General features: G+C 39.5%; 1 protein-coding gene across 5 annotated transcripts in view; it reads left to right on the top strand.

Moving 5' to 3' along the window:
- The window catches only part of FILIP1 (filamin A interacting protein 1), a 170,207-nt gene that overhangs the window by 103,702 nt on the left and 40,089 nt on the right, over nucleotides 1-26,416 (top strand). For 4 of the 5 annotated variants that reach the window (XM_005861443.2, XM_014535784.1, XM_005861442.2 and 1 more), the window contains exons 3-4: nucleotides 8,171-8,344; nucleotides 12,681-12,859. In XM_005861443.2, the coding sequence (XP_005861505.1) occupies nucleotides 8,171-8,344; nucleotides 12,681-12,859 (353 nt within the window). Of the gene's footprint in view, nucleotides 1-7,955; nucleotides 8,074-8,170; nucleotides 8,345-12,680; nucleotides 12,860-26,416 lie in introns of those variants that run through there. The other variant, XM_014535786.1, reaches the window with a different exon arrangement.

Here is a 26,416-nt window from a genome sequence, read left to right as displayed (position 1 = left end):
CAAACACTTCCAACAGTTTCCCAGGACCCTTCTGGTTTAGGCTACTGGTCTGAGTGGCTGTGATTCCTCGGTGGGGAAGGATCAGTGGAACTGATAAAACAGTGAGAACAGGAGAAGCCTCTGGGGCAAGGAAGTCTCTGGGAATCACACAACCCTGCTGGGAACCTTGAGCTAACAGAGCAAATGTTTTAAGCGCTTGTGGTGGTGAATTGGTTTATCTGTCTTAAAGCAGTGGTTTCTAAGGGCGACTGTGCTTTAGATATTTTAAATCTCAATTTCTGGGCTGCACCAACCGATTCAGAATGTCTACCTTTTTTAACACAGTGGGTGAATGATCTACCATACAAATCTGACTATGTCACTGTCCTACTGTTTAAAAATGCTAAGGCTTCTTGCTGTTCCATGATAAAATGCAAACTCACTGCCTGATTCACATGGCTTTTCATGCATTGCCCATTGGTTATCACTAGTCTAGCCTCATGTTGCCCCAGCCCATGCATCTAAACCTGTTTGGCCTTTGCCTAGTCTTCTCTTGGACAAGAACACTCTAGCCCTAATGACTTCTCTATTTCTCTGGCTCAAGTACTTGTGAAATTTTGGGTCACTTCCCCCAGGAAACCTCCTTTGCTAGTTCAGTTCAGGTCCCTGTAATTCCTCCATCCTAAGACTTATCATGTTATATTGTAAATGTCTTTTCAATTGTTTGTCTATGTGCCTGTAGACTTTAACCCCTGAGGATGAAATTATATCTCCAATACTAAATACAGTGCATGATTGGGTTTAGCCATCTTTTGAACTATGCCTCTGTGTGGCCTCCACCTGTGTCTTGTCCTGTCCCTCCATCCCTAACTCCCAGATACTCTTCCCTGACTTTGTAAGATGAAGCATACACACCTGCTGGCCCTGGGCTTTGCAGAGTAGCTCTTTGCTGCCCCCACATGTTTTGAATCAGCTCCTCATGCAGCCATTTGAGAAAACCCCTTGCTCCACCTGGTCCACTCTCAGTTCTGCAGGGACACTTTCGCTCTTGGCTTCTATGTGCCTCCCTTGGCAAATAGAGGAACCATGTAGAAAAGAAGAGAAGGGTGTGATGCCTCTGTGTCTGTTTCTATACCCTTACCCTTATCTCATATTTATTCTCCTCCATCATCAAGATTAAATAAAGATTTTTATTAAGACTCTTCTCCTTCGACCGCCACCCCCTTCTCTCCCTTTTCTTGAGTCCTCCTAATGCATTCTTCCCTTTGCAGCTACTAAGCAGCTCCCAGAATCCCAGAACTTTAACCATTTGCTTCTGATAAAGCTTCTGTGTGAAAAACAGTAATGTTTGAGGACAGGGACTTTCTTACATTTTTAATTCTTTTTATACAAAAATAACAAGGTTTTCAAAATAGAGTTGTAAAGTGGTTTTGTCCCCAAAATGTAGATCTTATTTACATAGATTGAATCATATGTTTAAAGTATTGTAAAAATTTGCTGTGATCCATAGTTATCATTTTTCTTATTGTTGTTAGTCTTCACCCAAAGATATGTTTTCCATTGATTTTTTTTAGAGAGAGTGGAAGAGAATAGGGAGGGGAGAGAGGAGGAGAGAAACATCGATGTGAGAGACACATAGATCGCCCCCCCTCCCCTGCCTCCCCACCCCAACCCCACCATCACCACCAGCAGCTCTTGCCCTGATGGCAGACAATTCAGTTCCTCCCTGTATGTCCCTGGTTTCTTTCAAGCTGCTGCCCTAACGCTGGAGCTCAGAGGGAGTGAGTTCCAGTAAGTCCATGTGCAGGCACTTTAAGAGGAACTGCCTGGGACTTCAGCAGTCCTCCATCTCACTGAGCCACAATCCTGCTGTGTGTTTTTTTTTTTAAATGTAATTCGCTGGTTTTTGAAAGAGAGAAAAGGGAGAGGAACATTGACTTGTTGTTCCACTTACTGTTGCATTCATTGGTTGATTCTTGTATGCGCCCTGACCAGGGATTGAACACACAACCTTTGCATATTGGGGTGATGCTCTAACTAACTGAGCTGCACGGACAGGGCTATCCATTTGTTTTTACAGCCAGAAGCTACGGGACTTCTCCTCATGGCACTGGAATTCTGGGCTGGGAGGCCTGGTCGGGGGGTTGGAACCCCTTACTCTTTAGGGGATACCTCCACAGCTAAGATATCTCCCCTGATTTTTATCTGCTATATGTGGGTATAGGACCAACCCATATCATGTCTCTGCCCTTCCTACCAGTCTTGATGTGGCTTCTTCTTTAATTCCCTAATTGTAGGACTTCCATTCAGCCAGATTTCAGGTGGTTCTGAATAGTGGTTGTGCTGTAGTTCAGTTGTAATTTTGATGTGGTTGTGGGAGGATTTGAGTACTGTGTTTACCGATGCCACCATCTTAACCCATTGACTAAATAGGTACCACAATATTAATGATTGGTTTAGTATATTAAACCATTTTACGTAACAGCAATTTATAGCAACACTTGTTTTCATTCATTATGGTAATTATTATAGCAATTAAAAAGCTTTTAGTAAGTTCATGATGAACAGTGTGGTTCTAAATATATAATGCACAGTATTACATCACCATAGCATATTTTTCTTTGGTAATTAGTCTATGGTTGTTAAACTAAGAATGAAATGTGAAGTGTATGTAGCAATAGCACATTACAATAAGTTCAAGCATAAGCACATTTTTTTAGGGAGAGAAGAAATAGGTGTCTCACATCAATTGAAAAGAAATCTTCAAATAGAATAGGAAGATTTGGTCAAGAAGATAAATACCAACAATATTTACATGTTTGTAAACTGAATAATGGTTGTTCTGTAGCTTAGTTGTAATAGCTTAAACTTTTAAACTGAAATAGCTACCTATTTTCAGTTTTAAAAGCTCATTATTTACATTATCTTGTTAGGGCCTTGCATTTCCCTGTGATATAGAGAGGTTGGTGTCTCTACATTATAGGCAAGGAAACTGAGTCAGGGAGACTAAGTAACATTTGGAAAGAGGGTGTTCTGATTTAAAAATTCCTTTTTGAAAAAATGTTAATGGCAAATTGTGAAATGTCTACACTGTTAAACTGTATCAGTCTTAAATGTTATATTTTGTTAGGGAAAAATATATCTTATAAAATTTCTTCTTTTTTTTTTTTTTTGCAGCAAAAAGGCATCTAATGATGGGGACCTAATAGAAATTAAATTGTTATTATTGACTTGGCAGCTACTGTGTGCCAAGTTCTATACTAGGTATTTTATATACTGATATCTTATTTCCTCCTAAGAACAATTGTTTAAGAAAGTTATTATAATCCTATTTCACAGACAATAAAATTAGGTCAAAGTAATGTTAGCAACTTGTACAAATCACACAGCACAGCTGGGACTGGAAACAAATTCTGAGTTTTTGCAAAGCTGGGCTCACTCTATCATTCCATGCTGTAAATATTATTTTCATGTTAATTCAAATTTTTATTTGCCTGATAGCTTTATTTAATTTCCTCTATGCTCAGATCATGTAAGTTTATGCTAACTAGCAGGACAATTTATACACTCAAGATTATTTGATTTACATTTGAGAGTCATTCTCTGATTACCTCAATCCACAATTAGAGATAAACATTTTTTTCAGAGATGTCATTTGTGGAAATGCCATATGGGAATAGTTCTGCTGTGATTTCTTTAGCTATCTAGTCAGAATGTAACTAATCAGAATAAATATTAGGTGGGAAAACCTATGATCTTTATACTGTTCTGTTTTTAGTACCACTTATCTAGTGACTGTTGTATCTGTGGCTTCACTGTTATGTTTGAAATAGTTATAAAAGGAATCAAGACAATGTCAGAAACAGAGTATAGAATAATCATTTGGGCTGTTTTGGTGTTACGTCCTTCTTTGTGCTAAACCCCAGAGGCACTATTACAGGCTTGTCTATACGCAGAATGAAGGCAGCTTTCTCAGCATTTGGTATGACAAAAAAAGAGCACTTTCTATTTCATTATTTGTCTTGGCTTCATTTATATGAAATAGGAATGATGAAGTTTTTCTCCTTTCTTCATAAAGTATAACTTTGTTTCTCTTTATAAAATTAATGATGTTCACTGTAGAAAATTTAGGAAATACATATAAGCAAGGAAGAAAGAGAGAGAATGAATGAATAAAAGCAGCTCTAGTCTCAATACAATATTTTAGTGCCTATTTTCTAAGCCACTTCTTTTAGTGTTTTAATTTTTTGTCTAAATCACTCGAGAATATGATCAAATCTATTTTCTAAACTTCAGTAAAAAAATTTCTCCTGAAGATTTTGAGTTCTGTGTTTATTCGGTTCCTTTACTAATCATCTATCTATATATAATAAAAGCCTAATATGCAAATTGTCCCCTTGGGCAGTCGTTTGATGGGGAGACAGGGAGTTCGACCACTCGCTATGACGTGCGCTGACCACCAGGGGGCGGCACGGAACATGGTACACATTGGTGATGCACTGTAACTTCTCGCCAGCTACCTGGGGGTAGGGGTGACAGGGACGGAGGTGTGGTGAGAATGCAGGGTGTCCACCGAGCTTGCTCTCACTCCCCCTGCTACCCTCCACTGGGATCCCAGGACTCGCATGCTGGGGAAGCCCCTGTGCTCAGGTGCCAGGCACCCGCGAGGAGCCCACCCCCCACCCGTGTGGCCTCTTCCAGGTGAGCCGGGCCATCGCTGCAGGAGCTGGTCGGGCTGTCCATTGATTTGCGCAGGAGCCGGTGTGCGAGGCCAGCCGGGAGAGAGCATACTGCCTGCCTGGCTTCCGGACGGTGCTGCTGGGCAGCCCAGAGGCCCATGCTGTGCCCTGGCCCACAGCATCCAGCCGTGCTCACCGTATCTCTGTGTGGGGACTTGGATGCAGTGACTCAGGCAGAGGGAGGTGTGTGGAGGCCCAGGGACCCAGGTGCTGCCCAGGGCCCAGAGGTCAGCTGGGACCTGCCCTTCCATGCCAGATACTTGCGTTTCAATCACCAGCCAGGCCTAGGGACCATACTTGTGCATGAATTTCGTACACTGGACCTCTAGTCTATATATATAAAAGCCTAAGCAACCATCTGACCATTCGACTGTCTGACCAGTAGCTATGATGCGCACTGACCACCAGGGGGCAGACACTCAACACAGGAGCTGCCGAGCTGCAGTGACGTGGCACCTGCGGTTCTTGGGTGACACACCTGGAACCAGAGAGGAGGGAGCCCGATTCTGGAGTGTCACCCGAGAACTGCCCTCTTGCAATCCAGGACTCCTCAGGGGATGTCAGAGAGCCAGTTTGGGCCCTATCCCCGCAGGCCAGGCTGAGGGACCATACTGGTGCATGAATCCGTGCACCAGGATTCTAGTCTACTATAATCTGTTTCAGAGAGCAGAGGAGCTGATGACTTGAAATATTTACATTTTATGAGTCAGCATCTCAATTTATTACGCAAAAGACAGTACATTCTATATCTGCTCTAGAAGTCTTTGTATTTCACATATTAAAATGTGAGCCTTTACTTTATCTGATTTAAGAATTAAAAAAGAATTTAAATTACAGTTGACATTCAGTCTTATATTAGTTTCAGTACAGCATGCTGGTTAGATATTTATGTAACTTACAAAGTGATCCCCTCTATAGGTCTAGTACTCATCTGACGCTATACATAGTTATTACAATATTATTGACTATATTTTCTATGCTGTACTTTACATCCCTATCACTATTTTGTAACTGTCAATTTGTACTTCTAAATCCCTTTACCTTTTTCATCCAATCCCGCAACCTAGTTCAACTGATTTAAATATGGAAAAGAGACAGTTGTTTGTTATTGAGACTTCTAGGTCACCAGTGTTCCATTGTCACCATTTCTTTTTCACTTCCAAATATAATTCATAATTTTCCTTCCTGTCATTCTATAAATTCACAGGCCTATGTTTCTTTCTTTTTTTTTTTTCTCTTAAGACAACTCATTTTCCTTCAGCTTTGACCAAAGCAAAAGGTTAACCTCAGGAGTATGGAGTAAGGTGATGACACCTTTCTATGATCAAGAAAAGGAAATGCACTTGAAGATGGGAAATGCACGGGAATGGGGAAGTTTGATTCGATAATATCAAGGATTGGTATTCAGTATGATTGCTAAGCCTCTTAACTGATTAGTGTGGAACAGTACTCTCAACTCTGGAATCACCTAAAGAGCTTTAAAAAGTACTAATGCTTAGTTCAGTGATGGCAAACCTTTGAGCTCGGCGTGTCAGCATTTTGAAAAACCCTAACTTAACTCTGGTGCCGTGTCACATATAAAAATTTTTTGATCTTTGCAACCATAGTAAAACAAAGATTTATATTTTTGATATTTATTTTATATATTTAAATGCCATTTAACAAAGAAAAATCAACCAAAAAAAAATGAGTTCGCATGTCACCTCTGACACGCGTGTCATAGGTTCGCCATCACTGGCTTAGTTTCTTCTTCTAAAGACTTGAATGTGATTGGTCTGGGATGGCCTGGGCATTGGAATTTTTTAAAGTTCCCTAGTGATTCCAATACAGTCAGGTTTGAGAACCATTATTTTAGAAGATGCTATCAATATTCACCTGTGTGAGTACTTCCTGCCTGAAGACCAATAACAATCAACATACCTTGGGCTCCTCTCCACAGGGCCACCGTATATCGGTATGGAGTTATGCCTTGCACAGAGGTGCCTGGCAGAGGGGATGAATAGGGGCTGAAACACAGCCCACTCTTTGCTCACAAGGCAAGCTGCACTGACTCTGGGCTGTATCTCCTGGCACCTTTTCTAACTTGCACGAAGACACTGTACAGCCTCGTCTGACACCGAATCTGTGTTTATGTCCTTGCACCCTACACGGAGACACATGGCCTTTCTGTTGGACTATTTGTGACTTTAACTTTCTCACTAATCCCAAACCACTAGGTTCTTCAAGATGAGCATTTTCCATTTTTGTCTTGAAACGAGCACATTATATGTGGCAGAAACAACATGGGAAAATCTGCAAATTCCAGTCCATTGACGTTTCTGCAATAAATTAGTCTTTAACCATCTGGAATTAGATTTTTTTTGGAGACTATGAATTAACAATAAAAGTGAGGAACCTCAAGAATGACCAACTGTATAATGGTGCTATGTCAGGGCTAACTAGTCAGCACCCCCATGTTTAAAATACCATGAGGTTTGTAACTTCATAGCCATAGTTAGCATTACACAGGTAGAAACTCTATTCTGTTGTCACAGACTGAACTCTGTTGCCAACCAGTTTATTCTTTAGTATAAGTTAAAATGTAGTCAGGATACTTCAAACCCATCACCATTACTGGAAAAGCAAGTATATGACTAGATGGGAGTACAGTTAGCAAGTGTCAGCTTCATTATAACTAGAGGGATAATCACCACTAACCAGTAGAAAGTACATCCAGATGTATTTGCATTATGTGATGGGGACCATAGTCAATATGATTTAAAACCTATAATTATGTGATTTTCTCAAGAGTTTCAACATGATGCTAACGTTTTGCTAAAAAACAAAAACAAAACAACTCTGACCATACCAATCTAACTTACCTGATTTTCGGTCTGTATGTTAAAGGAGTTAAATTTCACCTTCAGTGTGAACACATTAGTTTGAAAAGCCCAGTCCAGCAACATGTGAATTCTCAACCATGTGTTTCTATGCAAAAGAAATCACTTGATGGGAAACAGGAAATCACTAGTACAGGCTGTTTTTGTTAATTACACATGGAGTTATAACTAGAATGGGAAGAGCAGGTTTTTATTTTAAATCAGATTTGAATACTACACTGAGCATAAATAGAGAACTTTCAATTGTCATTGGTCTTCTCTGCACTGAAAGGGGTAAGTATCCCAGGATCAGTCCTACCCCCTCTTAGAATCACTGCTATTTAGAAAAAGCAATTTTTATGTAGTTAATATTAGCACAAATCCTTTGCTGCCTTCCTGCTTCCTAGCAACCTGAAGCAGAGTATATGCTTGCCAATCTGCTTTCGGTAGAAATTAAGAACAGAAGACCCAGTGATTTTGCCAATCGCCCTGGAGAGGTGGGGGATGTATTCAGTAAGCTCCGTGCTGATTTTGTGAGCCCGGCATGTGATTTATGTTGCCAACCGTCTGACCCTGCTGCACTTTCTACCACAGGCCAGGGAAGATGTGATCCACATGCTGAAGACGGAGAAAACCAAGCCTGAGGTTCTGGAGGCTCATTACGGGTCTGCGGAGCCAGAGAAAGTGCTGCGCGTCCTGCACCGAGACGCCATCCTCGCCCAGGAGAAATCCATAGGAGAAGATGTCTATGAGAAACCAATTTCAGAGGTAAAAACATGACACCAGCAATCCCCTCCGAAGGGAGCCTCGGAGTGATAGCTTAACATCTTTGCATTTTACATGCTGTCACATTTTCTTTCGAAGGCAACGCTTTTATGACACAATAATGTAGAATTAAGCTGAATTAAATAGCTCACTAATGATTGTAGATACATTTCAATAATAAGAATTTTAGAAGCATTTCCGGGAATATACTTAAAGCCTGAAATGTATTTTTCATGTGATTATGATAGTTACATGCTCTTACAGTCTGTTATTCTTTCATTTCTCTAAGAGATTGTGTGTGTAAAATGTGAAGTGCTTATTGGTTTTAGCATTGGGTTGTCAAGATTATTATCAAATTGATAATGTAAAATTAAATTGATTTTATTATTGATATTTATGGTTTTAAAGCCACTGTGCTTTGGTATCTTATATCTATTCAACTCTGTGATAATTAAAATGATCTTATATGAGTAACTTAAATACAACGGTGAAGGCAAAATCCCAATGAAATGCTTAAGGCAATTCTTTAAGATGAAATGAAATCTATTAGGGCTGTAGTTAATAATTATATATGAGATTTTATTGGGAACTATTGCCATTGTTATTAATTACCCATGATGCTACGTGTTAAAAATACTGTCACATTGTAGTAGAAGTTTGATGCTGAATTAGGGAATCAGTTGATGGATCTAGCCATATTAACTCTTCAGAATTCATGTAAAAAAATTCATATATGTGAAATAAGTATCATAAATGAAAAAGAACACAGAAATTTAAAGTCTGAAGCAATTTATTATAATTTAGCTTTTAACTTAGTCTAGTCTTTGCACAACTCAGTTTGACAGTTCTCAGACAAGATCTGCTTTAGACAGTATTCACAACAGATTGATGGTCTTATAATTTTCTATTTTCTGCAACAAGGATAAACTGAAGCTCTGTTCTCATCTTTTCCTAACATGCTAAAAGATGATAGGATGCAGTCAACAGGCTGGCTCCACTTTACTGTTTGAGATCCATGGTTACTAGCTGCCTGTGGCCTTGGTCATGTCACTTCAGCTCCTTAAGCCTCAATTTCCTGCTCTGTCGGGTGGGAGAAACAACAGTGCACATATAATACAATTGTGAGGATTAAATGAAGCAATGCCTGTAAAGCTCTTAACAGCATGTCTGGTACATGCTAGGTACTCAACAGATATAACCGTTGGTATTTGCTTGGATCTGAGGGTGATAATTGCTCACACACTTAATTAGTTCCAAACTTGGAGGGATTTGAGGAGTAAATGACATATAGAGGTCAAAATATCAATTTTATGTTATTATTGTAATCACCTGGATTGGAGAACTCAGCTTGGATAAATGGTATCATTTGAGCTTCCTAATTCTTTTCTCCCAAGTTACAGCTTGGAATGACCCCTCAAAGGAGAGGTAGGTCTGTAGAGCACACGCACTTACCCAGAACCACTGCCTCCAGTGCACCGAGTTTTATGGACAGTACACAGAGCAAGGAGTTTCTGACCCACCTTCAGAAAGTAGACCTAACCCAAATGCTCCTACCTCATGGACAGAAGAGCAGAATAGAAAACCACCCACCCTGTGGGTTGTCCTTTTGGAATTGGCTAAGCTGGGCATGAATCTTGGTTCCTTTCTCTCTTCAACTCAACACACTAAAGAGTTATTCTTCCTTGGGGAGGAGTGAGTGAGGAGGTAGAGAAAAGGACAGAAGCTACTTTTCCCAATACTGCCAAAATGGTGAGGTCCTGCTTTGTGAGAGAAATCGAATGCTAAAAGGGGGAAAGATTTATCTTCCACCATCTACAGATATTTGGTCTCTGAAGACTTCAGGCTTAACAATCAAGTTCATATTATCCAGGGGCAGGAGTCCTGCTTCCAACTTCATGAGGCAAAAATCCCAATACATCACTGTTCCATTAACCTCCTGGGACCATGAGCTCTTAAGAGTTCCTAGAAGCCATGCTACACCTCAAGCCAAAAAATTGCTGCTCACTCAAATATCCATACCAAATTAGGCACAGCTGGGTTACTCAATAGCACTCGCTGATTATGTAATCAGTGCTGGGGGGACAAGCTGAGCAACTCCAGTGGCCTCACCCCAGGACTGTAGCTGCTCCAAAAACCCACATGGATAGAACACATTAAGGCTAAGGCCCACCTCCTGTCCAGGCTGCCCCAGAACACTAAATATCAATATGTGTTGTTTTTTCTCTAGATGACCTTAAAATGTCTACCTGGGTATCTTTGTCCAGGCTGCCCCAGAACACTAAATATCAATATGTGCTGTTTTTTTTTCTCTAGATGACCTTAAAATTTCTATCTGGGTATCTCGTTCAATTATCAAATTAATAAAGCTGTCTGCCCCTCCAAATAGTGCACAAATTTTTGTGCACCAGGCCTCTAGTCAAATTAATAAAGCTCCCATCTGCCCCTCCAAAGTTCCTTGAATGGATTGAGGAATAACTACAATAGTCTGATAGATGACTTCAAGTATTTAGCTTTATTATTGACATAAATAAATAAATGACCTCAGCAGGCTTTCTATGCTTTCCCTCCTAGACTTTGGAGAAACCACTTGAGAGAGAGTTGAGCCTACAAAACACGTATATCATCTTGTGGCAGGCAGAGTAAAGAATAAGAAAAGAGAAGGTTGAGCTGCTCGTTTCCAGTTCCTTATCCCAAATACAACCTTCAAATAAGTCACCCCTCCTTCCTTAGTGAGGAGTGGGGGAGGGTATGAAGAAGTGGACAGAGGCTGCTCTTTCCAATACTTTCAAAAGCATGGAGAGTCCTACTCTATCATAAAGGAAAAAGGGGAAGGAGTCACTCCTTCTACATTTCTGATGAGGATGAGGAGGTTTCAGCAATGCTTGACAAATTCTAGAAAATATGGCAAAAGTCACATTTGTAAAAGAATGGGAGAGTCCTTGGGGAGAATGTGTTGTAATATGAAGCTATGAGAAAATCTCTTCTATAGACTGTCCTGTTTAGATGGCAGAAATTTACCGGAACCCATAAAGGCACAATTTGCCAATCTCTGATGATCTCAGATATTAGCAGCCTCCAGTTAACCTGGGCTTCTTCACCAGTCTGTCTGGCCACTTGCTTTTAGGAGATCTAGGCAGAAGGCACTGAGTATTATGGGGGCAGTATCTCCTTTATTTTGGGCCCCAGAAATGATCCATTCACTGTAAAAATATGCAACTGTAGAGGGAGCTTTGGATCCTTCTTATGATGAAAGGCAAACATGGAAAGCCCAGCAGGAGCAGCTCTGATGCCGTTGCCCTGTGGAGCTACCCTCTTGGGTTTTAGGGAGTTGGTTGTGAGATTGAGAATGCATTTTCAATATGTCAGCTTCAACATATCTAGAGCTGTGGCTCTCCACTGGAGGAGGCTTAGCAGTTTTCCCCACTGGGGTATATTTGGCAATGTCTGGGAATAGTTATGTCACAACTCGTGGTGATACTACTGACATGTTGGGGGCAGAGGCCAGGCATGCTGCTAATCACCCTCCAATGCACAGCACAACCCCCCAAAATAAATAAATATGTGGCCTAAAATGTCAGTAGTCCTGAGGTTGGGAAACCCTGGACTAGAATTTGAAGAGGAGAGCAGGATTGGGAACTATCAATATTAAAAGATTCGATCCAATTTAGCAAACATTTACTGAACCCTTACTTTGTTCTAGACACTGTGCTGGGAGCTAGGAATTAAAAAGATGGTTAAGGGGTGATCCCTTAAGATCATATAGCCTGGCCAGAGAAATAGGCACAAAGCCCTGTAATAATATTTGATAAGACCTCTTTTAGTTTGAGATACGTGCACCCTACAGGTTCTGAAAGCCTCCCTGTATTTATCATCTCTTGGAAAAGGACTTTCTATATTGTAGGTCTTTTTATATTTTTCCTAGAAATGCATTTAATTGCAAACCTTAAAAAGAGATGGTGATGCTGATAATCACCTTTCAGGGGAGAAGTTTGGTACATGTACATGCTGAGCTCTTATTTTTTCTGAGATCAGGAGGGATATTATCCTCTTTCTTTCTGGCCAGAGGGTTTTGTACCATCTCATGAAAACAGGGAAAGAGTTTGTTCTGAAAGTTTAGGAGCCATACATGTGTTCACAGTAGAAGGGCCAGAAGGCCGGAAGTTACTGCAGTCTTACTATTGACTAATTTATAAAGCCAAGGGGCCCAGAGAAAATAAAGGCATGGGGGAAATGTTCTCCCCTTCAGGTAATAAATTACTAGGCCAATGTAAACAAATTATTTAGCGTCATATACAAATAAAGTAAAATATTAAGCTCTTTCCCATGTTTGCTTACTCAGCTGGACAGACTTGAGGAAAAACAGAAGGAAACCTACCGGCGCATGTTAGAGCAACTGCTGCTGGCGGAGAAGTGCCACAGGCGCACGGTGTACGAGTTAGAGAACGAGAAGCACAAACACACTGACTACATGAACAAGAGCGACGACTTCACCAACCTGCTGGAGCAGGAGCGGGAGAGGTGAGAGCACACGGGTCACCGGTCACCACAGGGTGCCTGCAGCCTCGTCTCTGTCACTCCTGGCAGGGCCCAGACTGTGCTCCAGTGACCCACAGACCGGTGCCCAGTCTCCTTCCGATTTCTGAATGGTTTCTGACCCTAGAGAGTGAGACAGACTTTTACCTGGAACTATTCATGTGATTATGCTTGAGGGTGCCTTTAAGTAGGACTCCACATCCCCGCTAGGATGCTGAAAGCCAAATACGATAAAGCTGGAAACCAACTCGGGAAGTTTATATTTGAACTTGATCAATGAAGCACCTACATTTGAAAAGCCTCTCTACTAATTGCCTTCTATTTGAAATAATCTACTTGCTCTCTTTGGGACTGAAATCCATTTATTCAGGAAGGCAACTTTTAAAATTTAATTTAAAATGAAACCTATTCATTCTTTTTTAAAAATATATATATTTTTATTGATTTCAGAGAGGAAGGGAGAGGGAGAGAGAGATAGAAATATCAATGATGAGAGAAAATAATCCATTGGCTGCCTCCAGTATGCCCCCTACCAGGGAATCGAGGCACATCTTTAAAAGGCATGTGCCCTTGACTGGGAATCGAACCAGGGATCCTTCAGTCCACAGGCTGACGCTCTATCCACTGAGCCAAACCAGCTAGGTCCCTATTTATTCTTAATACCAGTATAGAAAATCTTAATATATGGTTATATAAAAATTACTTAATGACTAGAACTACCTGCTTTTCTTTCCAAGGGTTGAAAACTCTTAAGACAATGTAAAAAATCAAAACAAAACAAAAACTTAGTGTGTTGAGCCTTGCTTATCTAAATGTATTTGTTTTAAATATATTTTTATTGATTTCAGAGAGGAGGGGTGAGGGAAGGAGAGATAGAAACATTAATGATGAGAGAGAACCATTGATCGGCTGCCTCCTGCACACCCCCTACCAGGGATCAAGCCCGAAACCCAGGCATGTGTCCTTGACTGCAACTGAACCTAGGACCTTTCAGTCTGCAGGCTGACGCTCTATCCACTGAGCCAAGCTGGCTAGGGCAAGCCTTCCTTATCTACCCTTGTAGGTAGTTTTTTTTTTAGGGATTGCCACCTTTGAAGCCAACTCCAGATTGACAAACTCTATGTTACCCCTTTTTATTTTGGCATCTTCTTTTTAACTTATTTTCTCCTTTTCCTTCCCATAGCTGAGTAGTTAAGTCTGTGAATTTCACAAGCTTTGAAATCAATGACTTGAATCCTGATGATTTGAGTTACTGAGGGTGTCTGCTTCTGTGTATGGGTCTTGCAAATTGAGAGCCACCAGGATTGAAATGATAACAGGGGATGGAACAGCTTTATCAATCCCAGCTTTATTATCTACTTAGTTACCAAAAAGAGATCTGGTCTCCACAGATTAGTTTACTTACCAGAAAAAAAACCGTCACAATAAGAGAGGAAATAAAACATGAAACAGAACAGGTTTGTGTTAGCTTTTTAAAAAAAGTATTGGTAATGGTTACTTATTATTAGACTTGGCCTGTTTCTTGGGGAAGCAAAAATGGAAAAGGGAACAATGGCCGTACAATATCCTCACTTGATGGTTTCTCTAAGCCTGTTTTCTGCTTCTGTACACTCAGGTGTATCAGCTTCATGTTTGAACAAATAGATTATCTGATTTGACATTTTGGTAACCAAGCAGTGAGAATAAACTCCACCTCCTCAATCTCTGTGAACTTTCCAACCTGAAGCATAGGTATTGCAAACAAGGTCCTAATGAGAGTATACATTACATATCTCTGTAACAGACCCTGGTTACATATCCTGTGGCAGAATGTGGTCAAGTAAAAGAGTACCAACCTGTTTGATATTGATTTTTTTTAAAGTTCTGAAATCAAATAATTTTAAAGAACACCTGTGTGGATTAAATATCTTCTGATCACTTTGTAAATTGTTTCATTCAGAACCAGATATGTCTTTTCTAAAATGTCACACCCCAGTCCAATGCCTGAAGTGGCACCAGTTCACTCAGAATTGTTGGTTTAAATGCAGTGTGTGGATGGAGAGACTGTACTTACCCAGGCGGTTTCTTTTGCTTTCCTTTTTGTTCTCCTAATTCCTGTGTTCTGTGAGAGTCACTGAAATGATAACAGGGGATGGAGAGCTTTATAGTTCAAACAGTACTCTTATATCAGTTATACAATGAGCCTATCCCAGACGTGTTTATCTACGAATTTCATGTTGCTCAACTAACTCTAGATAAACAATTACAATCCCTTTTTTGGGAGATAATTTTACTAAGACAACTCCAACAAACTAATCTTTTGAGCAAAATGCTATGTAGAAGGTTTTTAAAATCAAAGTAAAATTTTAAAAAATTATCTTAAGATGCTTTTTATACTTTGATCAGCACAACTGGGATATGTCACCAAATTTTCATGTTTTAGATAAGACTTCACTAAACAGCTTTGCCTTTCACTTAAATATCAAACCACTTTAAGGTTTTGAAATAGTATTTTTTTGACTCAACAGGTTATACTTTAGTGTTGTATATTTTTTACTGTCAATGTTTTTCCCCCCAGATCAGTCCCCTGACTGCCCACCAGTGTGTATGTCACTGTGGGCGCACCCTAACACACTCGTTTTGTTAAATTAAACACCCACTAGGACGCTGGTAACTTAAGTTGGCATCTCTGAATTTCTCTGCAGTCTGAGGCGTCCTCCGTGACTGGTCTGTGGCGTTCGGGGGCAATGAAGCCTGTAGGATTTTCTCAGAGGTCAGGCTTGGGATTCTTACTGCCCTTTGGAAACTGCCCTGCTAAATCTGCTTTGAGTTAAATCCTCTTTTTGAAGTAAGCGGTCATAATTAGTTCTACTTAAGGGGGCTGGCAGTTTCCTGACCCCAAGGCTGGCTTTCCCATGGGCCACATGGCAAGGAAGGTCCTCCCTACAAAGACCTCAGACCAGGCCTGGCGCCTAGTTCCCGGGGGCCCAGGTGCTCTGGCAGCCTCGGCTGGGGCGCCTCACGGCCTTCGCGGTGACACCTGCAGGGGAAGCGAGCTGCAGCTAATAAAGAAACAGCGTTTCTCGGCACTAGCTGGAGTCCCTGCCTAGACTGTTCCAAGTCCTTTGTTTGCTTCTTTGTTTTGCACTCCCTTTCCCTTCTCTGCAAAAGTCCTGTGTGTGTGTGTGTGTGTGTGTGTGTGTGTGTGTGTGTGTGTGAGAGAGAGAGAGAGAGAGAGAGAGAGAGCTAGAGCCAAGAATTTCCCTTCAAAACATTTAACTTTGTTTCTTCTGTGACCATGAGTAAAGGAAGGAAGTGACTTGAGATAAGCCGAAGTGGTTTGCTTCTTATAAGCACCCCTCTCCTCCCCTTCTCACACTGGGCTGTGACTCTGCAGTCTTTCTCCACCCAAGTCAGCTTTGCATTTGGTGGTGGTGAGATGATGGGGGAGGGGTCAGAGCCAGGGCACTCTACTGAAGGTAGTATCTAGGCTTCATTCTCTATAATTATATTGCTCTGTAAGGGGTTCTTACATCCAGAGAAATGGTTAAAGGTAACAAAAAAGAACCCAGGCATACAAGATCAATAGCAGGTGTTGATAAGCAATCCAGATTCAGATAGTTGATGAAACCAGGAATCCAAGGCTCTGAGCATTGCAAAGGAATTCTGAGGTCAGCCATTTCAAGTCCCTCATTCTGCAGGTGGAGAAATTGAGGCCCATAAAAGCAGGTCACTGGTCTAGCACTTTTATGCAAATGAGTCTTTTGTGCAAAATGGCTTGTTTTATGTTTTCTTTGTGTGTGTGGCTCCCCACCTCCATGCTCTTATGTCCAAACTATGACACAACATCTTTAAAAGGCAGAATGATGGATATTGTCCTAACAGCGATATTAGGACCAGTGGTGTCTCTAGACAAGTGGTTCTCAACCTTCCTAATGCCGCGACCCTTTAATACAGTTCCTCATGTTGTGGTGACCCCCAACTTAAAATTATTTTTATTGCTACTTCATAACTGTAATTTTGCTACTGTTATGAATCGTAATGTAAATATCTGATATGCAGGATGGTCCTAGGCGACCCCTGTGAAAGGGTCGTTTGACCCCCAAAGGGGTTGCGACCCACAGGTTGAGAACCGCTGCTCTAGACAGTCGAGATAGGAGAAGCTTTGAGATAGCATCTGTTGGAGAAGCAGCCTGGGGACTTGTTTTGAAGCCAATTATGACTAGGACGCACAGTGTTCTACTTTTGTTGCATTCTACTTGGGGTAGTTTTGATGCAAGGTTGGTGATGGTTATGAGAAGGCTACATAAAGCCCTCCTCCAAGTACCTCCTTATTATGGCCACTGAGCTGGACCATGCAAGGGTAAAAACTATAGAAGCAGAAATTATTTGTCACTTTCCAGGAGTTGTTTAATTCATCTTGAATAAAAATTCCACAAATTAAGTGCCTAAAATGGGCAACATATTTTTCTGGGCTTCCTTTGTTCTAAGTCAACAGACTGTAATCATAATTTATTACCATCATTTGCTCCATATTTATGTTTATCAATAGTCATATTCCCAAATTAAAAGGAGAAAATAGCACGAAAAACTGCAATGGCTTAACTGGCATCCTATATAATAAAAGGCTAATATGCAAATCGACCAAATGGCAGAACAACTGGTTGCTATGATGTGCACTGACCACCAGGGGGCAGACACTCAATGCAGGACCTGCCCCCTGGTGGTCAGTGCGCTCCCATAAGGTTGGCGAGTGCAATAGCAGTGGCAGGAGCCTCTCCTGCCTCCACGACAGCACTAAGGATGTCCAACTGACAAGTTAGGCCCGCTCCCTGTGAGGAGTGGAGCAGGCCTAAGCCATCATTCGGACATCCCCCGAGGGCTCCCAGACTGCGAGAGGGCACAGGCCAGGCTGAGGACCGCCCCCACCCCCACCCCAAGTGCACAAATCTCATGCACCGGGCCTCTTGTTGTTAATAATAAAGATGAAAATATCCTTTATTGCATTAATTAAGATTAGGTAAAGAAAAGCTCTCTCTAAATGTTATATTCTGTTTGGTCCATATTTTAAGCCAACTTGATCTTTAAAGGCATAATCCTGGATGCATGAGATTACCTTTAGAGCTTATACTTTATTCCTTGTCTGAACTGCAAGACTTTTGATTTTAATCTTAAACTTCACTAGCACTACTTCAAGAATGTCAGAATAGAGCAAGCACAGTTATATCAAAAAATGGTCTTTAACTTAAATATTTGAGAAAAATATACGTGTGTTTATGTGTGTAAATGCTATTAGAGAGTGCTGTCTAAATCTATAACTGTAGATATAGATTTTAAAGCTTTTGGATTCTATAGACTCAGCTGAAACTGCATAAACAATTACATCATCATATAATATTGCAGCAAGCCTTCCAAGTATAATGTGTGTGTGTGTGTGTGTGTGTGTGTGTGTGTGTGTGTGTGTGTATTTTAAATACAAATCGGCATCTCAAGAGAAATTTCTGAACTTGGGAAGCAGAGAATACAGGAGCAGGAGCTTGAATGGAGGGGAAGCTTTCGAGCCCCATTTGGTATTGTTTAGGTCAGTGGGCAGGGGATTGGGTGTTTGCCTGGTGTCCTATGGGACAGGCTGAACTATTATTTTCCTGTGTAGGGGAATGACCAGTCAGACAGACCATGTGTTTGAAAACTGGCTCTAGTTGCCTGGGATCTTGGGAAATATCCTTGGCTCACTTTATAGAAAAAGATTCACATCTGTTTCCTGGGCATAATTTCCTGAAGTTTCTTGGATTTAGATGACCTATCTCTAAAATATGACAATGAAATTGATTTTTCTCACTGGTAGCTTGGAGGATCACAATAAATCACTCTGTAGAAAAAGGTTGTTGCTGATGTGTAAATGATCAAGTCTTATCAAGCAGAAAGTAATCAATAGGCAGAGCATATCAGCAGAAAACACTGAGCCCTCTCTCTCTGTGTTAGAGCTCGGCTAGATGGTGTTTAGTAGCAGAGTTAGCTCTTTTGTTGACCTCCCCACTATGCTAGACACATACACATCTTGCTTAATCCTTGTACAGTAGAAAGGAAAGCAGACAGGTTACATTCCTTCCACCAAGGTCACTGCCAACAGTTAATTGAAAGAATCAATGTTTGAACTGAGCTTCTCACAGTAAAAAATAATAATGATAATACATTTCTGCTTCTAAATTCTTATGTTCTGATTAAAATGAACACCTCATTTCCTTAATGCATGTCAGAAGAAAAGATGTCTTGGAAAGTTAGTGACTTCTTGGACTGCACAACCATTCTGTTCAGGATTCAAAATCACAGACATGGTCATGAGATATGCCACCTACTATTGTTCGTGGAGTTCGGCAAGCCGGCTTTCCTTGTGGGTTCTTGTCCTACAGAGTTTGAAGAATAAATTCATGGACTAAAAGGCTTCTTTAGTGAAAATGTGGAAGTTTATTGGAAGCATATACAAACTCTGCTTGGGGAGGGGTTCCCAAAGGGGAAAGCCTGCTCTCTCTCTCTCTAAAATGGGAAAAAATCTAAATCTACATCTTTTCTGAGTCACTTTGTCTCCGGTTTAAATATGCTGGTAGCTTCTTTGTCTGAACGTGACCCTTTCTAATTGGACCTTTCCTTAATTTATGTCCCCCGTGTTTACCTAATTGGCCATTTTTCTGCAGAGAATCAGTTTCAACGTCCAAAGCCCACATGGTGCCCCCCTCTTTCTCTTCCCCTCATCTTGTAACATTCCTCTATCCTCTGTGAAAGTAAGATAAGCATTCTGGCATCTTGGAGCTATCTCTGCCCTTCACATATGCATTTGTCTCCCATGGACCCCCCTTTTCCCTAAAACTGCCTGTCATGTCTCTAAAATTCCTTTCACTATCAGTATCCTACTGATTAAAAAAAAATTGCTGGGAATAAAGTTTTTTAAGAAAGGAGAGGGGTTAGAATCAGAGACTCAATCATAGAAAGAATATGTTTTACAGTTGATTTTTCTGAAAGAACACTAGGATCAAACAACACCTTTCAATTGCTCTTACCCTTGCAATGTACACTTCCTACCGGAAAATGTAATTGAAATGAAGGAGGCTGAGTTGGTGGCATTACCCCTATCACACAGCTTGGGTGTTTGTGTTGGGGGATGGGGTAGGTGGGAGTAATGTAAAAAAGGTGATGTTACATCTTACTTAAAGGGACCAGGCAATGACTGACTCAAGCACAGATTCCTAGGGTTGGATGTTTGGAGTTAAAGGAGAGTTGATCCTCCTAAAAGACCCAGGATATTAATATATCTACTATCAGTACTGTAGTACTAGGAGCATGTCACTCATCCTTAACTAGGCACTCTATGGATTAAATATGAATAAGCCCATGAAAAAAATGGCTTGAGGTTCATTTCACTAAATTCCCAGCTGTACAAAAATGCTGGGTCTGAGGTAGATGTGATCTTTTCCCCAAGCTTCATAGTGACCTCATTCTCAAGGTCATTGAGTTAGCAGCCTTTCATCTAAGGCTCTTCAGTGTCTTAGTAATAGAACTTTAAAAGCTATGCCTAGGAAAACAGGTTATCTGATCAACAAAATGTGTTGATTAATCAAAGGTTATGATATGAATGAATTTACTTTTACTGTTATGGAAAATATTCCTCAGATGCATTTTACTTTCCTTAAACTGTTAAAAATATACCACAATATCCAGTTAAGTCATATTTGATAATTCAGCATCATGTAGTGATGCTATCTGCCGCCTGTACAACTTCAGAAGCTACTAGATTATATTTAAATCTAAATGTCAGTTATGGTTGCATTTTTATTATACATAAGGATGGTGAAGATGTTTTCTAGATCTTAGGCTTAACCTAGTTGAGAGTCTTAGTTAATTAGATTCAATGTATTTGGACTTTAAGAACAACAACAGAACCTGAACCAGGAAGGACTTTAATATTATACAGAGAGGTGGAATAATAATCAAAGAAAACTGGCCACAAGAAAGAAAAAACATTGAAAAAGAGGGCTTGAGAGACAATGGGCAAGAAACACACTTTACTGTTAAAGATTTTAATATATAAGAAAGCCTCGGTCCTGTTATTTGATACCCCCTATTCTGGAAAAGTCTAGGGGAAGTGAGAATGGAAGATGGTATTTGGAATTTAAGTGAGAACCCAGTAGTGGGAATGGTCAGGTTATCAGTCTCTCTATCTGATAGAGAACCAATCATTGAGTTGTTCTCTTTCAGGAAGATTTCGGGAAATTGTCAGACAGTTCCTGAAACTCTAAGCACCTGATTCACTAAAGAGTAATCTTTGGAAAGAAACAGAGGAAGCTTCAATCATATAACTGTCATTCTTTTTGTCATATGACTCTGTAAATACTGGTCACAACCAGTTAGAGCAAATGTTGACACCTGTCACAGACAAAGTTCACAAAGGTCTCAATTCTAATGCTTCCAGGGCCAAGCCCCTAACGGAGTGAAGCAGATCCAACCTTTCGACACACATTGCATGAGTGGTAGGGACTGCTAGGCTGGAGAGAGCAAGCTCTGACTACCAAGAAAACTCACAATTCAGCCCAGGCTGATTGAACCCATTTTATTTTATTTTTCCTGATAATTTCAATTACAGTTTGTATTTAGTATTATTTTATGTTAGTCTCATGTCTACAGCAAAGTGGTTAGACAATCACATACAAAATGATCCCCTGATAGTTCAAGTACCCAATTAGCACCGTGCATACTTGTCAAAATATTATTGACGGTATTCCCCAAGCTGTACTTTACATCCCTATCATTGTTTTGTAACTACCAATTCATACTTCTTAATTCCTTCACTTTTTTTTTCACCCAGTCGCCCCCCCGCACCACCACACACACACACCTCTCACCTCTGACAACTATCAGTCTGTTCTCTGTATCTATGAGTCTATTTCTATTTTGTTTGTTGGTTTACTTTGTTCATTAGATTCCACATATAAGTGAAATCACATGGTATTTGTTTTTCTCTCTCTGACTTATTTCATTTAGCATAATACCCTTTAGGTTCATCCATACTGTCACAAGTGGTAAGGTTTTATTCTTTTTTACAGCCGAGTAATATTCCATTCTATGTATGTACCACAACTTTTTTATCCACTCATCTATTGATGGCACTTGAGTTGCTCCCATATCTTGGCTACTGTAAATAATGCTGCCATGAACATAGGGGTGCATATATCCTTTCAAATTAGTGTTTTGGGTTTCTTCAGATATAAACCCAAAAGTGGAATGGTCTCTCCTCCTGGCTTCCAGATAGCCACCTTCTTGCTGTGTCTCATGTAGCTTTTCCTCCACACATGTACATGGAGAGCTATTTTACAAGGCCTCTTCTTATAAAGCCTCAAATCCTATTGGATTAGGACTCACCCTTTATGACTTCATTTAACCATTACTACCTTCAAAAAGCTGTACCACCAAATACAGTCACATTGGAGGGTTAGGTCTTTGACATATGAATTTGGGAGGACACAATTCAATCCATAGCCAAGGGCATGGCAAAACTTGTTATAAGGGTTCTCCCTCTTATAATTCAGGAGAAATAGAGTAAAAATTAGTGTCTGATATGTTTTGATATAGCTTTAGTATCTTGCAACACTAAAAATGTATTTAGACTTTCCCCATGTCCCTAAAAGGCCATGGGAATAGATGGGACAGGACTGGACAAGAGGACAGAACTGTGACCCACTTGGATCAGCAACCTGAGCAAATTGATAGCTGAGACCAGAGATCACCATGTGCCTCTCAGAGGATGCCAGTGTGGAAGGATGATGACTAGATGACCTTCCACCCACCTTCCTGGTGGTCTGAGAACTTAGTTCCAACTCCAGGACTGGGGTTCTGAAGCCCTAAAATGAACTCAAGGACTTTGTCTTAACTCAAGATTCTTTAAGTTTACAAGTGGAACCGGACTTGATTGAGCTTACTTAGATTTAGCTAAGATAAAGTGGAATGGGAGTCTATAAGAGAAATTATAAGAGATACAGAAAAATGAAAATCATTGTGTTCCCTGCACATATTGGTAAAATAATCCACATATGTATGTGCTAAGGAGGAATAAAGTGGTTTTGTGGCTTATCCCAGAGAACTGGTGGTGTGCTTACAATGTTTTGTGATCTTCAGAGCTAAGTCTAACCTCTTCAACGGCAGTTAACTCCTTCGTTAGGTTACTCTAGCCGCTTGGTGCTGAACCCGGTCAAAATCTGTAACCTGAGACTATTGTTTTCTCAGTCTCCTGCATTTCATTTGAAGCCAGATAGCTCTGAATTCAAATTCTATCTCTGCCACTCACTGGTCTGTAACTTTGGACAGGTTATCTAATCCCTCAGGTTCCTGGTTTCTTTGACTATAGTATAGGGATAACTGAGTACCTATCTCGTAGAGTAGTTTATGTTCATGAGTTAATGAATATAAACCCTTTCACAGGCACAGCATATAATACCTAAAATTGATCATTTCCTCTGCTAATCTGTGTATTATACACTAAGAAGAAAACTGCAAGTTTCACTAAATTACAATTTACATTTTATCAAACTAAGACATTTTAAAAAATGCAAAGTATTGAAAAATTGAATTCTATTATAGTTGATATTGTATTTAGATTGTAGGTGGACTCAGAAAAACTGAAAAAACTACTACAAACAATTAGAAAATTCAATAAAGTGAGTTGTCAAGGTATAAAACTATATAGAATCGATATTTAAAAAATCAATAGTTTTCATATTTTAAATATAAAAAATAATATAAACTATATTAAATATAAACTCTCACTCTATTAATCTATGAGTTTGATCCTAATAAGAATACCATTTTTTAAATATGGGAACTAAGTGAAGTGATTCTAAAGTTCATGTAAAAATATGAATATGTTTTCATAGTCAAATATGAAAAAGTATGAATAGTCATATTTTGAAAATAAAACATAGTAGATATGTTTTCTACCAGAAACACAACTTACCTAAAAGTTACAGTAAGTAAAATGTTGTGGTGTTGGTATATGGATAGAAGATCAATAAAGTTGATAGAAATTCTGGAAATAGATTATAGTAGATATGGAAATTTGAAGTAGATATGTTGGTCCATCTCAGTTTAAAAAGTTGAGGCCCTTAGTAATGACTATTATTATAGTTATTTTTATGTATAGTACAGATAATTTATTTGTAAACATGGGGGACAACTGGCCATATTTTAGTTAGCATCATTTCCCTCTGGTCTTATGTGGTTTCTACCATTTCAGGTGAACTATCAATATGGTAGTTGTGGTTTATGCTAAGGGAAGACTTAGCATTGACTTTTTAAGTTTCCAAAGGACTTAGAGGTCCGATATAACAAAAATTATATTTGAAGAATAAAATATAACTATAAAATATCTAGCTGGAAAATGATGACTTTCTATTTATAAAGCAATATTATGATTTTTAGATACATAAAATTTTATAGGAAGTAAATTACATGATAACTATAGGCATCCTGTCGAAGAAAAACTACTGTGGTAACTTTGCGGAGGTCATAAATACTGCTATTTTATATAGTATTTCTATAATTTGCATATTCAAAAAATTTATAAATTAAAAAGAAGTGACACAACACATTTTATATCTTGAAAAGAATATAAGTTTAAACCCAACTTGGACTAAAGTTAAAGTATTGTACCTAATAGTGTACCAAATTGAAGGGTTATTTTAATGCATGTATTTTTCACAGAAGTTATTGTGGGTTAAGTGGAGTCCAGATACAAATTCACTTCTTTAGACAGTCTAGTGCAGATTTACTTTATATTTCTTAGATAAAAAGTTGATTATAATTGATATAGCATATGTATGCAAATAAAGTTCATGCTTATTTTTACTGTTAACCAGAGAGCCCTCAGTAACTTGAGCAGATGGGAAGTTTTAAGAAACAATGAAAATCAATAGGAAATAACAAGCCGGAATCATCTGGCAATAATGGTACTTAAACAGGCAAATTTTAAGTCAATAATTTCAGCCTCAGTGTCTACCCAATGAAATACAGTGAACAACTAGTGCCTTGTACTGACAAATTACTTTTTAAAATTCTTTCTGATATATCAATACACTGATACTATAAATCATGATCCAGGCAATTGTAATGCCAGGCAGTTGATCAATGCTGACCGGCACTCTGTATGCCAGAAAAAACAAAATCAAAAGTCTCCTACATCTTTAAAAAAAATTAATTGAAGCATTAGTGAGATGTATAAGTTCCATAGAAAACAACTGAATTCAGTTTGCAAAAAAAACTGGATTCAGAATGAAAATTTCCAACAACTGATTAGGAGTTTTTGTTTCCCAAATTCCACACTAGTTGAGTCAAGCTTTTAATTGAGCTGATGGGTTGTTTCAGCATCATGGACAAAATTAGGTATTCAAAAGTAATAAGTGAGATTATTCTTCTGAAATGAAAAAGTTTGGGAATGCTGCCCTAAATTGGCAGCCATTTGTTATCACAATAAATACCAGGCAAATGTTTTTGCACAAATTCAAACACCGAGAAAGAGTTAAGACAAGAAACTGCTGGAAAAATGTGTTGTCTCTTACCACCATAGAGAATAACTCCATTGCTCTGATATTTCCAGGATGGAAGAAGGTACTCAGATTAGCATTACAAATCCTGGACTCCAGGGAAGGACTTGGAATTGGGGAGGTGGTGTTTTCAGTGTTTGGAGGTTGCTCCTTTCTGGCTCCTTGACTGAGTGAACACTCTCTTCCAAGAATGCTTGTGTTTGGAAAGTACTTCATGCTTGTGGTGGTGAAAAGTTTGAACAGAAAAGATTAATCAAAGTTTGGGTCTTTCATGCTCAATGCATAACATATTCAGCTCTTGAATGTGAATTCTTAGCCAAGAAACTATTCAAATAATATTCAGGGGCTGAAATGTGAGCTTTAACTGCAAACAAACTAGAGGTCAATTTTACTTAATCTTCACTTATTCCTCTGAAGTTCAGAAATGCTAATGATTTTCTTTCTTTCTTTTTTTTTTTTTTGCACAGCTCCTAATATCCTATGAGTTTACTGAAAATTACTTTTATTTATTTTATTTTTTAAATGCTTAAGGAAGTACAAGTCTGATCTATCTGAAATATAAAGGAAATTGGTGAACTGTGGCTGCTCCACATCCATTGTGCTGTTAGAAGATGGTTAGAATGCTTCGGTCTACCTAGTCTTTGTCATTTGTTACAATGTCACCAAATCTTTGTATTCTAACTATCGAAGTGTTCTTACTGTGCCCACTTGTCTACACCCACTATCTGTCCCTCCAGTACTTTCTGATTTGCTCAGCTTTCCAGTGCTCACAGATTTGCCTGACTTCTGGAATTGTTAACAGTTGAGAAATTCTGGCTTACATTACTCCCAAGGAAGGAGGCATAATTGTGTGAAGAACTGCTGCCCAGACTTACTCCACCATTACCAAACCCACAGGGAGATCCTGGAAGAACATTCTCCTGCCCCAAGTAAGGAATGCAAGTACAGTGGTTCCAGCATATCCTATGCTTTTCTCCTC

Source organism: Myotis brandtii, unplaced genomic scaffold, assembly GCF_000412655.1.
Source record: "Myotis brandtii unplaced genomic scaffold, ASM41265v1 scaffold151, whole genome shotgun sequence".
NCBI lineage: Eukaryota > Metazoa > Chordata > Mammalia > Chiroptera > Vespertilionidae > Myotis > Myotis brandtii.
This window is presented reverse-complemented; position numbering and strand designations above follow the sequence as displayed.